Source organism: Cavia porcellus, unplaced genomic scaffold (genome assembly GCF_034190915.1).
Source record: "Cavia porcellus strain 051 isolate PalLab524CR breed Dunkin Hartley unplaced genomic scaffold, mCavPor4.1 scaffold_23, whole genome shotgun sequence".
Taxonomy (NCBI): Eukaryota; Metazoa; Chordata; class Mammalia; order Rodentia; family Caviidae; genus Cavia; species Cavia porcellus.
In genome coordinates, this window is record NW_026947506.1 from 13,920,938 (window position 1) to 13,935,524 (window position 14,587).

At 37.0% G+C, this 14,587-nt stretch overlaps 1 protein-coding gene across 1 annotated transcript in view; it reads right to left on the reverse strand.

Annotated features, from left to right (window-relative positions):
• Nucleotides 1-2,001: 2,001 nt before the first annotated feature.
• The window catches only part of LOC100725883 (zinc finger protein 345-like), a 66,095-nt gene continuing 53,509 nt past the window's right edge, over nucleotides 2,002-14,587 (reverse strand). Inside the window, exons 2-4 of the mRNA XM_013143339.3 lie at nucleotides 8,468-8,594; nucleotides 8,217-8,277; nucleotides 2,002-7,577 (exon numbers count right to left, since the gene is read on the reverse strand). Of these exons, the coding sequence (XP_012998793.3) occupies nucleotides 5,870-7,577; nucleotides 8,217-8,277; nucleotides 8,468-8,594 (1,896 nt within the window). The 3' untranslated portion in view covers nucleotides 2,002-5,869. The remainder of the gene's footprint in view (nucleotides 7,578-8,216; nucleotides 8,278-8,467; nucleotides 8,595-14,587) is intronic.

Genomic DNA, 14,587 nt, shown 5'->3' on the forward strand with positions numbered 1-14,587 from the left:
AACCAGAAGCAAACATCAGCAGCTCAGAAATGCAGATTTTCAACACTTTCATGTCTATTATTAAAATCTTTGAAAACCCAATCGATAACATCTCCTTGTAGAGTTTGAGGGCCAGGTCCTACTTTCTGTACCTTTATTTTTTTGGCAAATGTTTTGTGCTGATTGGCTAATAAAATGTATTTTAGATTAAGTTTTCCCTCTTGTCTTTCTTTATGTAAAACTGTGTATTGTCTAAGGGTACCTGTTAAGCCAGTTATCAGGTGAGCTGTGTGATTATCTTTATTTTGAGTAGTTTCATTAGTTTATTAAAACTAATTGCCTTATGAGCCATCCCATTAAGTCCTTTTATTAAGTAAGAAATCATGTGATATTGCCTATTTCCTGAGGTTCTAAAATTTTGACTTAGGGTTTTCCCAAGGGATGGCTGTAGTGCCTACAGGAAGATTGGCCTGTAGGTGTCATCAATCCCAAAGGGACTGAAATAAGATTACTAATTTCTGCTCTTCTGAAGAGCAAAACCAAGGATGTCACTTAAATCACTCCAGGGTAGGTTGTATGATTTAGCTAGATGTTGAAACTCCTGTATATATTGGATGAAATCTGAGGAGGAGTTCATATGCTGTTTATTTGTGAAAGATCTATCAAAGAGAAAGCCAAGAGAACTCTAAAAATCCCCTTTGCGCATGGTAATTCCAGAAGTGAGACCTAGGATGCAGGGGCAAGATTTTTGAGCCAAACTGCAACCCATTTCAGGTATAGTGTGGAATGGGGCTGGGTTTAGCAGGTGCAGGGTATGCTTCAGGATTACATTCAAGAGAAATTGCCATATAATTGGGGGAACAGGCACCTGAGTCACAGAAGACTTAACAGGAGTGGAGAGAGTGACTGTAGAGGGCATGGGAATCCATTGGTGGTTGGAAAAGCAGTTGTAGCATCAGGTGTCCACCAAGGAGGGTGGGGGGCTGCAACAGCAGAAGTCTTCAGAGCATGAGAAGATGCTCCAGCATCAGAAGTTTCCAGATATTCCAGGAGAGTATAACATCTATTAGCTATGTTGGCAGAGAGGAGTTCACATCTCATGAAGTTTTTGTAGAGGGGAGGGAAAGAAAGATTTTGGAAGGGTCACATGAGGTGCACAAAATTGCAAAATTACAGAGTATAAAGAATGCCTGAATGTAGGGCACTTTGGAACACATTTTTAGCCTTAGCAATGAGTGTCCCTAAGTATGAAGGGGTCAGAGGTACCATTTTTCTGAGTACCTTAAATCATTTCCCAGTTTGCACACTAGCCAGGCAGTGTTACACAGAAAACATTAGATAAATCAGTTCAGATTGGGTTAGAGACAATGATGTTTCAGATATTTTGTGACAGGCTAGAGGGGAGGAAGGAGCAATAGGAGGTACATTCCTCATCAGGAACAGAAAGAGGTAACTGTCACATCTGTTTGCAAAATAAGATCAGCACCAGGGGCTGTAGTGGACATCTTCAGCTGTGACAAGGCTAAAAAGGAACATAAGTTAATAAGCAAAATTGTTGATATCTCTGATCAATTGCCAATGGAAAGCATCTCCCCAGGAAGTGACTATGAATAGTGCTAGGTTTAAAAGCATGGAGAAGTGAGAGTTTCCTCTGTCCCAAGGGGTGAAGGGAGAGTCAGAACCAAATAGTAGCTGGCAGCACAGAAGGAGGTCAGGCACACAGATGCTTAAATGTGCAGCAATAGGTGGCAGTGGAGGGTGCCAGGGTGGGAGGATCTATAAAGCACAAGAAAGTGTTAGGACACGAGAAAGGGATAGAGCTTATCTCATCTGAAGTTGTGTGGTAGATACTGGGTAGCTGCCTGTAGCATTGGAGGAATGTCTGGAGTCAATGTCACCATATGGGCTAAGCTAAAAAAGGTTCTAGATAGGGTGTTGTACCCTCTCAAAAGGGACCCTATGACCCCAGGTTTTGGAATCTAAAGTGAATTAATAGCACATAAACACATTCAGAGACTGAGATTATGGAAAACACTTCATTTAATTCTTAGGCCAGGCAGGCTGAAATCAGAGTGATATTAACAAATATTGTAGGGGAGGCTACATATATTAGGCTTTGTGGTTGGCGTGAATCTGGATGGAATTTTTGAGACTAAACCTGCCAGGATGATCACCATAGGTGTGCATATAAACCTGGATAATTTAGCATTGGAAAAAATGCAGGTCAACGCCTATGTTCCTTTATGGCTGCCAATTCTTGCTTGTGGATTCCAGTTGCTTCTAGAGTGCACCGTGAAGGTCTCTGTCATGTCAGGTCTTACAAAGACAGGAAAAGTAATTAAGTGAAGACTGCAATGCTTTTTATCCCTTACATCTTATTAGGCTACATAGCATAGGTAATACTGCCTTACTCCTAGTACTCCTGAGGCTAGCATGGCACTATGAATCAATCCTAGCCTTATTCATTCTATGTCCTGCTACCTCTGAGAAGGCCCTACGTATGAATTATTGACGCTTTAAGAGGATATTTAGACACAAATTGTAACATGATGCATGAAATGTGTTCCATCTTTTGATACTTTAGGATTATCTCTTTGAATTAAGTGAGTTTCTTAAATGCAACAGATTTCTGAATTGTTTTTATTTTTAATTCACTGTCACTCTCCGTCTTTTAACTGAAGAGATCAGGCTATTCATATTTAGTAATATTACTAACTTTTGTTGGCTATCTACTATCATTAAATTCTTTACCTGTTGGTTTGTGCTTTGGAAATTTTTTCATAATTTTTTATTGTTGTGTACCTACTCACAAGTATCCTATGTGTATTTTTAGTTACATCTGATTCATTGCTTCTGTCCAAAATAGTATTTTCTATATAGTTTAGCACTTACATCTCGTGAGATGAACTTTTTCATGAAAATACCCTATTCCTCCATTTTAAAAAAAAGATTAGCTTTTATGGGAAAGTTAACCTGGGTTGTAAGTTTTCTGCTATTTTTCCTTGAATTAATTCACATCAAGATCTTCTGGAGTCATTTGTGGTTAGAAATCTGCAGTAATTCTATTTGGTTGGCATTTATGTCAGTTTCTGTTTTTGTCTGACTGCTTTTAAAATTGTTTTATCTAAATATCTCATAATTTAATGGTATGCCTTGGTGAGCCACTTTTTCCATCATAATTTAGTGTTCTACCAGATTTGCTTATTTGCACTTGAAACTCGTTTCTTATGTTTTGAAATATTCCTCCCATAATTACTATAAACATATTAGTGGATTATACTGTGCTATCATCTAATTTTTCCTCTACCTACAACTAGCATAAGATTTGTCTTCTTGCCATCTAGTAGCTACTGAAGTCTTCTCTCCTTGTTTGCTGCCTCAAGCATTTAATCATAACTCAATATTGTGTTCTCAATACCAGTTTTCACATTGATCATTTCTTTAATGTGTAAATTCTGTAGTTTTTTTATTTTTAGGTATTTTTCTTTGTAGATTAAGATTATTGGTACAATATAGTTACACATCATGACATTCATTATAAGGAATGTCTACCTATAGCTCACTTATTTAGTTCCTCTTTTGTCCTATTTCCTTCCATTTTCTTCAACCCTTCTTATTATGCACAAAGATTTGCTTCTATTTTATTAGTTTTCTCATTTATTCTTTCCCTTCTATTCCCCTGCAATTCCATTTGAACAGTTTTTATCTATTTCACATGTCAATTATATGTTTTGGTATTCCTGACACTTGCAATTGCTCACAGCAGAGAAACTGTAAAATTTACACGTCTAATTAATTTACTTAAGAATATGGTTTCAAGATCCATCCATTTACCTATAAATGTCTCAAGCTTTTCCTTCTATATGGCCAAGTAAGGCTCCATCATGAAATAAACCTTTTTTTTTTTTTTACCTGTATCTGGCTTGATGGGCACTTGGGTTGTTTCCAAGATTTAGCTATTACAAAATGTGCTGATATATTTATGTGGTAAGATGTTTCTAATTCTCAACAGAAGGTCCTCAGAAAGGGAATAGCTTGGTCAAATGAGAGCATTAATCCTAGATATTTGAGGAACCATCATACAGATTTCCAAAATCCTTGCCCTAGTCTACACCCACAGCAGCAATGGAGAAGGTTTCTATTTTCTTCACAGTACCAACAGCACTTATTATTGGTTGATAACAGCCATACTTTTGGAGATGGAATGTTTTAATTTACATCTCTTTTAATCGTGATGTTCAACATTTTTTCACACCTTAATTTATATTTTTATTTTTCAGTGTTTACTCATTTCAGATGCCCATTTTTGGGTAGTCTTTAAATTTGGGGTGTGACTTTTTTGATTCTTCATGTGTTCTATATATTACTTCAGCTGAATCTCACCTGGCTAGGACTTTTTCCGACTCTGGGTTGGCTTTTAACTCTGTTGGTGACTTCTTGTGCTGTGCAGAAGCTTTAATTAAGACAAGATTCCAACTGTTAATTCTTTGTATTTTTCATGCAGTTAGGACTATTTTTCTTGCAGCCTTTGTCTACAACTAGCTAGTGAACGTTTTTACCTATTCTCTCTTCCAGCAGATTGAATGTTCCTGCTTTAACATTTAACTCATTGGTACATTATGATTTTAGTTCATTTCATGGTGATCAATATGGTTTTAGTTCTACCCTTTGACATGTGAAAAGCCAGTTTTTACCGAACCATTTATTAAAAAGGATTTGTTTCTTCCAGGAGTATCACTGGTCACTTTGTCAAAGATAAAAAGCTATGTGTGTTTGAAATAATTTGTGCTTCTTTTTATCACACTGGTTTGCTTTTTTGCCAGCACCTTCCCACTTGTATCTGTAGTGTAATTTGAAATGTGGCATTTTGATGCCTGTTTCCTTGCTTTTGTTGTCCAGAATTGTTTTTTGACATTCTAAGGTCTCTTTTGATTACCAAAGAATTTGAGGAATGTTAGTTTACTCCGGTTCCCTGAGATAGTCTAATATTATTTCCATTGGGATTGTCTTAAATCTGTATAACAATTTTGGGACTATACTCATTTTTACTATATTAGCTCTTCCTATGAAAACATAGTTATTCCTATGAAATTGCCTTTTCTGGTATCTTGTTTAATTTCTTTTTCAGAGTACTGTAGTTCAAATGGAGAGACTGTTTACTTTCCATGTTAGGTCGATTCCCAAGTATTTCATGGAGGGTGGATGATTTTGCGAGGGTGTGATTTCCCTAAACTCTTTCTCTGTGAGTTTGTTGGTTTTGTACAGGAATGATACTGGTTTTTGTGTATTGGCTATGTATCCAGGTATGCAGCTGAACATGATTAGAAAATGTAGAATCATTTTAAGTTTTGTGGTCTTCGTGTAGAACACATGTCACCTGCAAGCAATAATTTAACTTATTTTTATCTAATTGCTCTAGCTAATGTTTCCAGATCTATATTGAATGGGAATTTTGATAGTGGATATCCTTCTCTTGTTGGTTTTCCAAAGTTTTCAATTTTTCACCATTTAATTTAACATTGGTTGTTGGTTTGGCATAGTGGTGTCTTGGTTAATTTTCATTTTCTGTTCTTTCAGGGAGAAAACACTCAATACCAAAAATGAAGAAAGGTTTATTAAGCTTATGTTTGTAGGTGTTTCAGTCCATAATCAGCTGGCTCTAAGGTAAGGTAGCATAAAGTGCGAATACTACCTGTATCAACCATAGCTTACACTATGTAGTAAGCTTGGACACTCAGATAAAAACACTTCATTATGACAAATCAATGTGTTTAAACACTGTATAGATTCTTCTTACATATCTAGATTCTACATGACATAAAATATATATTCCTATGTTTGAAAATGTGTGTGTAATGAAACATCTTTCACATTGCTTACAGACATGGGGCTACTCCCCATTGAGTTTTTTAATGTCTATACAATGAAGACCTAGCAGATCCCTTTCTACATTGCTTGCTTGCATAGTTTTTACACTATAGCTTCTTTCATGTATTTCATAATTACATGTGCTGAAAGCTTTTCCAAATGGCTCACATGTGTATGGCTTCTCTCCAGTGTGAGTCCTTTCATGTGACTGATAATGAGCTTTTGTATTGAAACCTTTCCCACATTGCTTACATACATAGGGTTTCTCCTCCATGTGAATTCTTTCATGTGTTCGACAAATACTACGTGTACTGAAAGCTTTCCCACATTCATTACATACATAGGGTTTCTCTCCAGTGTGAAGTCTTTCATGATTTTGACAATAACGACGTGCGCTAAAAGCTTTCCCACACTGTTTACATACATAGGGTTTCTCTCCAGTGTGAAGTCTTTCATGATTTCGACAATCATAACCTCTGCTGAAAGCTTTCCCACACTGCTTACATACATAGGGTTTCTCTCCAGTGTGAATTCTTTCATGTGTTTGACAATGAGATTTTGTATTGAAACCTTTCCCACATTGCTTACATACATAAGGTTTTTTCTCCATGTGAATTCTTTCATGTGTTCGACAAATATTACGTGTACCAAAAGCTTTCCCACATTCATTACATACATAGGGTTTCTCTCCAGTGTGATTTCTTTCATGATTTTGACAATAATGACGTCTGCTGAAAGCTTTCCCACACTCCTTACATACATAGAGTTTCTCTCCAGTGTGAAGTCTTTCATGAGTTTGACAATTACCACGTCTCTTGAAAGCTTTCCCACACTGCTTACATACATAATGTTTCTCTTCAGTGTGACTTCTCTCATGCCTTTGACAAATACTAAGTGTAGTGAACACTTTCCCACATTGCTTACATATATAAGGTTTCTCACCAGTGTGAATTCTTTCATGTATTTTATAAGACTTCTGTGTGCTGAAAGCTTTCCCACATTGCTTACACACATAAGGTTTGTCTGCAAGGTGAGTTCTTTCATGTCTTCTACAATGCTGCTGTGTGCCAAAAGCTTTCCCACATTGCTTACATACATAAGGTTTTTCACCAGTGTGAGTTCTTTCATGTCTTTGATAATGACTTTTTTTCCTAAACCCTTTCCCACATTGCTTACATACATACTTTTCCTCTTCCATCTGAATTCTTTCATATTGTTGACAAATAGTATGTGTGCTGAAAGCATTCCCACATTGCTTGTGTTCAGAGGTTATACCCCTACTGAGATTTGTCTGATACATCTGCACATCATTGATTTTGCTGGAGGTATTCAAGTTTTTCTGACATACAAAGGTCTTGTCTCCAAGATCAGTTCTTTCACTAAGAACAGAGCAGGATTTCTCACACTGATAATGTTCATATGTTTTCTTGCCAGGCTCTGTCCTTGTGTGATTCTGAAAGGATTGCAAATCATCACAGTTTTTTCTATTTTCATTACATTTAAATAGCTTCTCTTCAAATTCCAAATACTCATTTCGCTTCAGTGCAGTGTGAGTTCTGAAGGGAACATTTAGGGACAAATCCACAATCGGGGACTGTCTACAAGAAAGACTCTCAATTGGCTTTAAACCACATTGCTTCATATGGGCATTAGCATTGTGACTCCAAAGGAAGCTTTCTTTATGCTGATTCCAAGCTTTATATTGATGGCATTTCTGAACCTCTTCATGTCTGTAAAAGCAAAACAAGTCAAAATATAATAGCTCTCCATACAATGATTCAACAGAACACATTCTCTTTTCATGTCTGCTAAGAAATTTGATAGTGAATTAAATTAATCCATGGGAGGATTCTTTCAAGACAGTTTTTCCCTAAAAGTGATATATATTTGGGAATTTTTAAGTTGCTGCATTTTATAATGGAGTAAATGTAGTTTTATTGTGAGCAACTTACAATTACTTATGTCATATATTATTTTAATACCTTTTCCCATTCACTATTCATGTTCTACTCTTACCTTGTCTTTCTCATCTCTAAAATATCACTTTCCTTTATCTATCACCTCATCTACATCTATACAAAACACCTAAGTGCAATGTCATCCATATTCATGATGTTGATGATAAAGGAACATTTTTTATATTACATATCAGATAGTGTCATTTGTATGATTTCAGTTGTAATTCAGTTCCCTATGTTGGAATACTTTTGTGTTTAGTTTTCAGATTTTACATATTCAAGTTGGTATATATTTTTGGAGAGTACTTGTGGTATAAAATAAAGTGAAGATAGTGTCAGCATTTCGATTTTCATGTTTCTCCTTATGTGGTCTCTTAAGGAGTATGCTTTTTTCTTATAAACGCAGATTACCTTAGATTTCTCCAATAGTCATTGTACTCCTCTTCCACTCTCTGAATATCCAAGTGTCTTCCTGATTTATAGACAAAGAAGTATAAGGAGTCATTACATTATTACATAAAAGTTAACAGATGCCAATTAGATTCATGATATAATGTAAGCAGGCCAGATTTATTTTTTCCAAATCTGTTTAATGAAATGCACTTAAGAGCAACAAACAATATCCTCTGAGTGTATCAATAACAAAGAGATGTCATCCTTACCTGTAATCACCATGTTCCTAAAGGTTTCCTCCATCACATCTCTGTAGAGCTTCTTTTGGGATGCACTCAGCAAAGTCCACTCCTCAGGGGTGAAGTTCACAGCCACATCCTCAAAGGTCACTGACTCCTAAATGATCATACATATTTTTCTTGAAGGAAGATTGAAGACTTGCAGCTTGGCCTACCTGAACTCTTCTTATAAAAATGTGTAACTGAGAGCGAAATGTGGTGGTGCATGTCTATAATTCCAGCACTCGGGGCTGAGGAAGGTGGATTCTCATGTGTTCAAGACTGTTGTTGGTCACAATGTTAGTTCAAGGCCAACACGATCTACATAGTGAGACACTGACTGAAAAAACATGGATAACAAAAAAACCAGCTTCTTTATAATAGCTTGTGACAAAAAGGAGTGGACATACCTCCATCTTGAAAAATTATCAGTTTTAGATTCTCCCCGCCAATAAAAAACTTATATAAAACACAACTAACCTCAAATTCAGATACTTATCTTGAGGAAGGTCACTGAAAATAACTTTCAAAATGGCCCCTGCACATTCCCAATAATAAAAATTTCAACACTTTTGACATAAAAAAATATAAAATAGTATGCTGAATGTAACCAAGCACTATTATCATAGTATATTGTGATCCACAACTGTGATCACATCATGCTGGGAGGCTGTGACAGGAGTTGTCAGACCTTCAAGCTCAGCCTGAGCTATATACTGAGAATAAGTGTCAAAATTCCAAATAATGACAACTGGAGGTGTAAACAGTCAGATTTTCCTGAGAAGTCCTAAGCTGAATTCCTACTGACACAACAAATACCTTTCAATTTTTCCCTTTCCTGTGAAAAGCCATCTCCATTACACTGAGATAATGTTGCCCAATTAATTTTAAGCTAAAATGGGAAATAAAATTTATAATTGTACTTAAAATCATGAGGTGACTGTAATAGTAACAAAGAATTTTTTCTATAATGATGTAAATTTCTATTTTTCTTTCAGCCTACATGTCTCAGTCATCATCAAATTTTGGTCAGCATACAGCTCATAGTTAAGTTGAGCACTAGGCAGTTTTCAGAAGTGAATTTTTTGTTCAGGAGCTGATTTTGCCACCCGCTGCCATCCACTGCTTCCTCATGTTATATATCCTCCCCTGTGCTCCTTCTTATACAGAACTGTGTTCTACACCTAATTACTGATAGGCCTGTAGACCTACACTTGGCACTTTTCACCTGCTGTAATACTGCTTCTACTCATTGTCCTACCTCATTCAGCATGTCAGCTTTTTATTTTTAAGACAGGTCTTCCTTTGTAGTAAGACTGGAATTGAACTTATTATGTAGTGCAGGGTAAAACTGAACAACAAAGAATCCACCCATTTCAACCTCCTTGGTACTAGAATTATAGTCATGTAACAAAACAGCCAGCTAGCATTTCATTTGTTAAAAAGTATCCACAAACTATCCATATATTGTAGCAGTTAAGTGAGACAAGATGCTTTTTCAATCTTTCCACGCATACACAAAGCATATGTAGACGCTTGGCTTCAAGGAGCCTCAGTTTGTGTTTAATATTCAGTGCCCTATGAAAGTTGTCAGAGATTATTTTCATCCTTCTTGTTTTCAGTGAAAACTTTCTGTCCAAACACCTTTTAGATGCTGGGGTGAAGACATGAGATAACATCTCAGCTGATGCCATGGGACTCAAAAAGAAGTATACCTTTGTGGTAGTCAAAGTGCAGCCTTTCTCATATCCAATTATCTGTTGCACTACTAATTGGGGAGCCTCTATGGCTGGCACAAGACTGCTTTGTTTCTCTACCAAATGCCATACCTGTAATGTTTTCCTTCCATGCACTTTGCTATAACCCATGCCTGTGTCCCAAATTAATACTGATAAAAGACTTGGGCACTCAACTCATGGCCCCCTTTCCAGTGAGAGCCACTGGTCATCCTAGAGCCATAGGAACTACAAGTCTTTCTGTCAGCATGAATGGAGGGAAAGATGACAGGAACTGCAAAAGCAGCACACTTTTCCATGTCCTGTCTTTAGTGATATGTCTTTAAAAAGTACCCATGTCCTAACACCACATTCTGAAACTGAAATCGCTACTGAATGAATTCACTGATGAGGAGAAGGCCCACTGAATTGCAAGCTCATGTGATATTTAGAAGATATAAAATATACCTGGTCTGTGCTGAGAGAAAACTCAGGGCATACAACATAGTCTCACCCACACTGAAACCTCACAAATGTGTCATGAATCTCCAATCAACCCTCCAAGTCACTGCATGATGAGGTGTGGGACTTTACATACTTATCCCATTTATTGTGCCCCATTTGCTTACAATCTGTCCCTTGCAAAACTATCACATGCATTTGCTCTGTGTGTGAGACCCAACTGAGCTTTTTGGCACTGCAGAAACAAAGGTTAGAGGCTGATCAGGCTAGAGTGCACCAATTAGCAATAGTTATTTTTAGAACTTAGATTACCTGAATTAATATAGCAGAAAATCATTTGTCAATGAGCCAAAGATCGCCTGTCTTGCAGTCCAGTCTGTTAAGCTAAGACAGCTTTCTTTCTATATTTGCCATAAAATAGTAAACTTACACTCTCATTACTTCAATCCTAACTTTCCAGATGCATTGATTTTGAGACAAAGGCAGTGGTTTTGCCTCACTTGCTCATTTTATCACTTTAGAGACAACAAAGGGTCTAGAGAAAAGCAAGTCATTACGGAGGAATGCTATTGCCCTCCAAGAACTCCATCAAATGCAGCAAGTGGGGGTTCATCTGGAGCTAAAGAAAACTCCACTGAAGAGTGCCAGACATGGTCAGTACATGTAACCTAAATGGAAATGAACAGAGATAGAATAAACTGCTTCCATTCCCACCTTCCTGTCCCACAGCATGCTCGTCATTATTTGGTATGGAGCAGTGTCCATGGTCAGGCCTTTTATCAGGCATCAGAGGACCCTGGGCCCTTGGTGTGGGATAAGGAGTACCCATAGTAAGGGAGGCACTGCAGACTTTCACTGCAGTGTGCTCAGCATTGGCATGTGCACTTGCCATCTGAAACACCATTTTTATGCAAGCATTGCCTTGCTCATGAATAATGGGCACTACAAAATTTAGGTTCATTGATATTAGGAAGGAGGAGAAATCAGGAGTTCTGAAATATCTCTGGAAAATATTTGTACAGAATCTTTTATTTGGTCTTTTTTTGAGGCAGGGTCTCACTATGCAGTTCTGGGGAGTCTTGAACACATTTTGTACCACCAGTTGCCCTTGAAATCGCAGTGTTCCTCATGCCACAGCTTCACAAGTACTGGGACTATAGGCAGGTGCCACGATACCTGATCAGCAACCTTAAGCTATGACTTCTTTCCAGATTGCTGCTTTGTGTCTCAAAAATGAGGAACTTTAGATACTTTCTAAATTGGGATGCTCAAGTCAAAGTTATCACTTTTGCAAATACAGTAAAGACAAGGGCTTTAATTGGTATAATAACCAACCCACTGACCTTTGGATACAAATCCAAAATTATTTTCTTATGGTAATGTACATTTTCAGTCATAAAGGAGAACCAGCAGGAGTCCAGCAAGAAGAACTAGTTTCTGTGCCCATTGGATTACTTCATGAGTTAGAAGGAACATTTGAATGGCCCTGATTCATGCTTCCTTACTCTCCCTCCTCTTAGCAGTCTACTGGTACTACAGTGATTTCATCACTCCAAGTTAATTATAATCTTTCATCAGAGGAAAAGTCTTAACTCTCATGCACTTGACCAGTTAATTGCTTCTTAACCCTCCTAATGAGAAAGCCCTTAGGGTTTTTCTAATCAGCCATGGTTTAAGCAGGTTTTTCAGATGCTTATACAAAACTGTTGTTTCCCCAGACTCCTACTTTGGGATAGATTTCAGAATCTATGTCTCAGCCTTCTGACTAGTTCCATTGGTACAGCTTATAGGGTGAAGAAGTCTTAGTTCAGGAGATAGGGGGCACATCATATTCTGGATCCTCTTTTATTGCTGCTCCAGAAAACCTTATTCATGTGTCTGGGTATTATCTATTAACTTCTGAATTTGGCACTGTCACTAGCTTCTGTTCTTATTTACTCCCATGACACTGACTGTAAATAGTAACACTTTTAGGAGAATCTCAGGAAATCCCATAGAACACTTCTCTGAAACTATGGCCTGTTCAAGGGGCTAAGTCCAATTCAGCCACTCATTTCTTAGATTGCCTGAAACTCCACTGCACTTTTGGGAAGAAAATTCTTGTCCAAGGCCCTGAAGAACTCTTACTCCCACCAGGACAGAGGCTAGCTAATGTTTCCCTTGCTAGTATTACATGTGGACCCATCCACGTGGACAGACAGTGAGAGAAGAGAAGGTCATTCATATTTGGATTCATCTTAAGGATCCTTCTCACTTCTTATATTTATGATCAAGAGATGCAGGATGGACTAAGACATCTTTTTTTTTTTTTTTTTTTTTTTTTGTCTTTTTCCTTTTTATTGGTACCGGGGATCGAACTCATGACTGCCTGCTTTCAAGGCAGGTGCTTATGCCGCTGAGCTAAATCCCCAGCCCCTGGACTAAGACATCTTAACCAGGGACCTATTATACTGAGGTCCTTTAGAGAAAAAAAAATCAGCTTCAATAACAGTCCTAGTATTATGCAAAGAAAAGGTACAAACAAATGGATATTGATACAGGACTTCCATCTCCTTAATGAGACATTAATGCCACTCTTAACTTTGTTGACCCAAATTCACACTTCATGCAAATGTCTTTGTCACAGACATTAAAGGTGTCTTCTTTTGTATCCCTTGAAACCAAAGACATAAAATTTATTTATCTTTGAAAATTTCCTTACTGACTTTGGAAAACAAATTTCAACTGTCCTTCTCACATGTTTTCTTAAGAGCTCACACAGTGTGGATTAGTTACAATCAAAGAGTGGTTTAAAACCAGTGTGAGGTAAGTTGTACTCTAGGAGGATATCTGCTGTCTTTCACCAGCTGACCAATTAGATGGCAGCCAAAATCAAGAAACACTTGGACAACTAAATAGTGAGGAAATCTGATACACAATGTGGAACATTTCTTTTCATTATAATTTAACATTAATTTCAAAATATGGCAGAGACAATTTTCAGTTGCATTTAGACTCTTAACTACAGATGAAGAATGACTACAGTGATTAAGATACCATAACTGAACAAATGCTCAAATGGCAACCTAGCTGTATGTAACTGCACAAGGTGCTACAATTTAAGTGTCTTTTAAACCTATATTTACAGCTGGGGACTTAGCTCAGTGGCATAAGTTCCTGCCTCAGTATAAGTTCGCTATCTATATCCTAAGTACAAAAAAATCTCTTATTTAGAAATAAATTTCTTAACATTTCCCATGGAGATAGAGGATATTAAAAGTTGCAGCCAATAGTTAGAAACTAGTTGCCTTTTATTAATAGAGACCATAGGAAAGTGCAGTTTTGAAGTCATTGCCAATAGGAATGGATAAACAGGGGTGACAAATATCACAGTGCACATATTCTAGGAATGATATTTGCATACATTTATAAAATGTATTGCATAAGAGTCTTACAGTGATAATTTAGAAGACATTGATTTACATTTTTAATATCTGAATTCCTGTTATTCATTCCAGATATCAAGTGTGTCATTGAGTAGGAAGTGTAAGAAGCTAGGAAAGAAACTACACGTTAGCATAATCTGGTCATCAAAGATAAGGTTGTCTCAGCATTAGAAAATTAATCTCTTAAATATAGAAAAATCTCTTTTGATTGCGTGAATCTAAGTATAAATATTTTCTAAAATTCAATTGTATTCATTTACAAACATTCAGTTCTTAAAGGTTTGTAAAGAAGAAAAGCATGAATGAAATTTTTTTAACCCGAGAAAACACAGGGATCTCATAACAAGCACATGGGTCCTGAATGAAGACACGGCCTAGTTACTCTATTCAAATCAGAAATGTATGTATTCACTGTCTCCACTGTTGGGTCACATTAAACCAAAAATAATGAGCCGTTATAAAGAAATTAATGACACGAGCATTAAGATGAAAGGGACAATGAAACATTG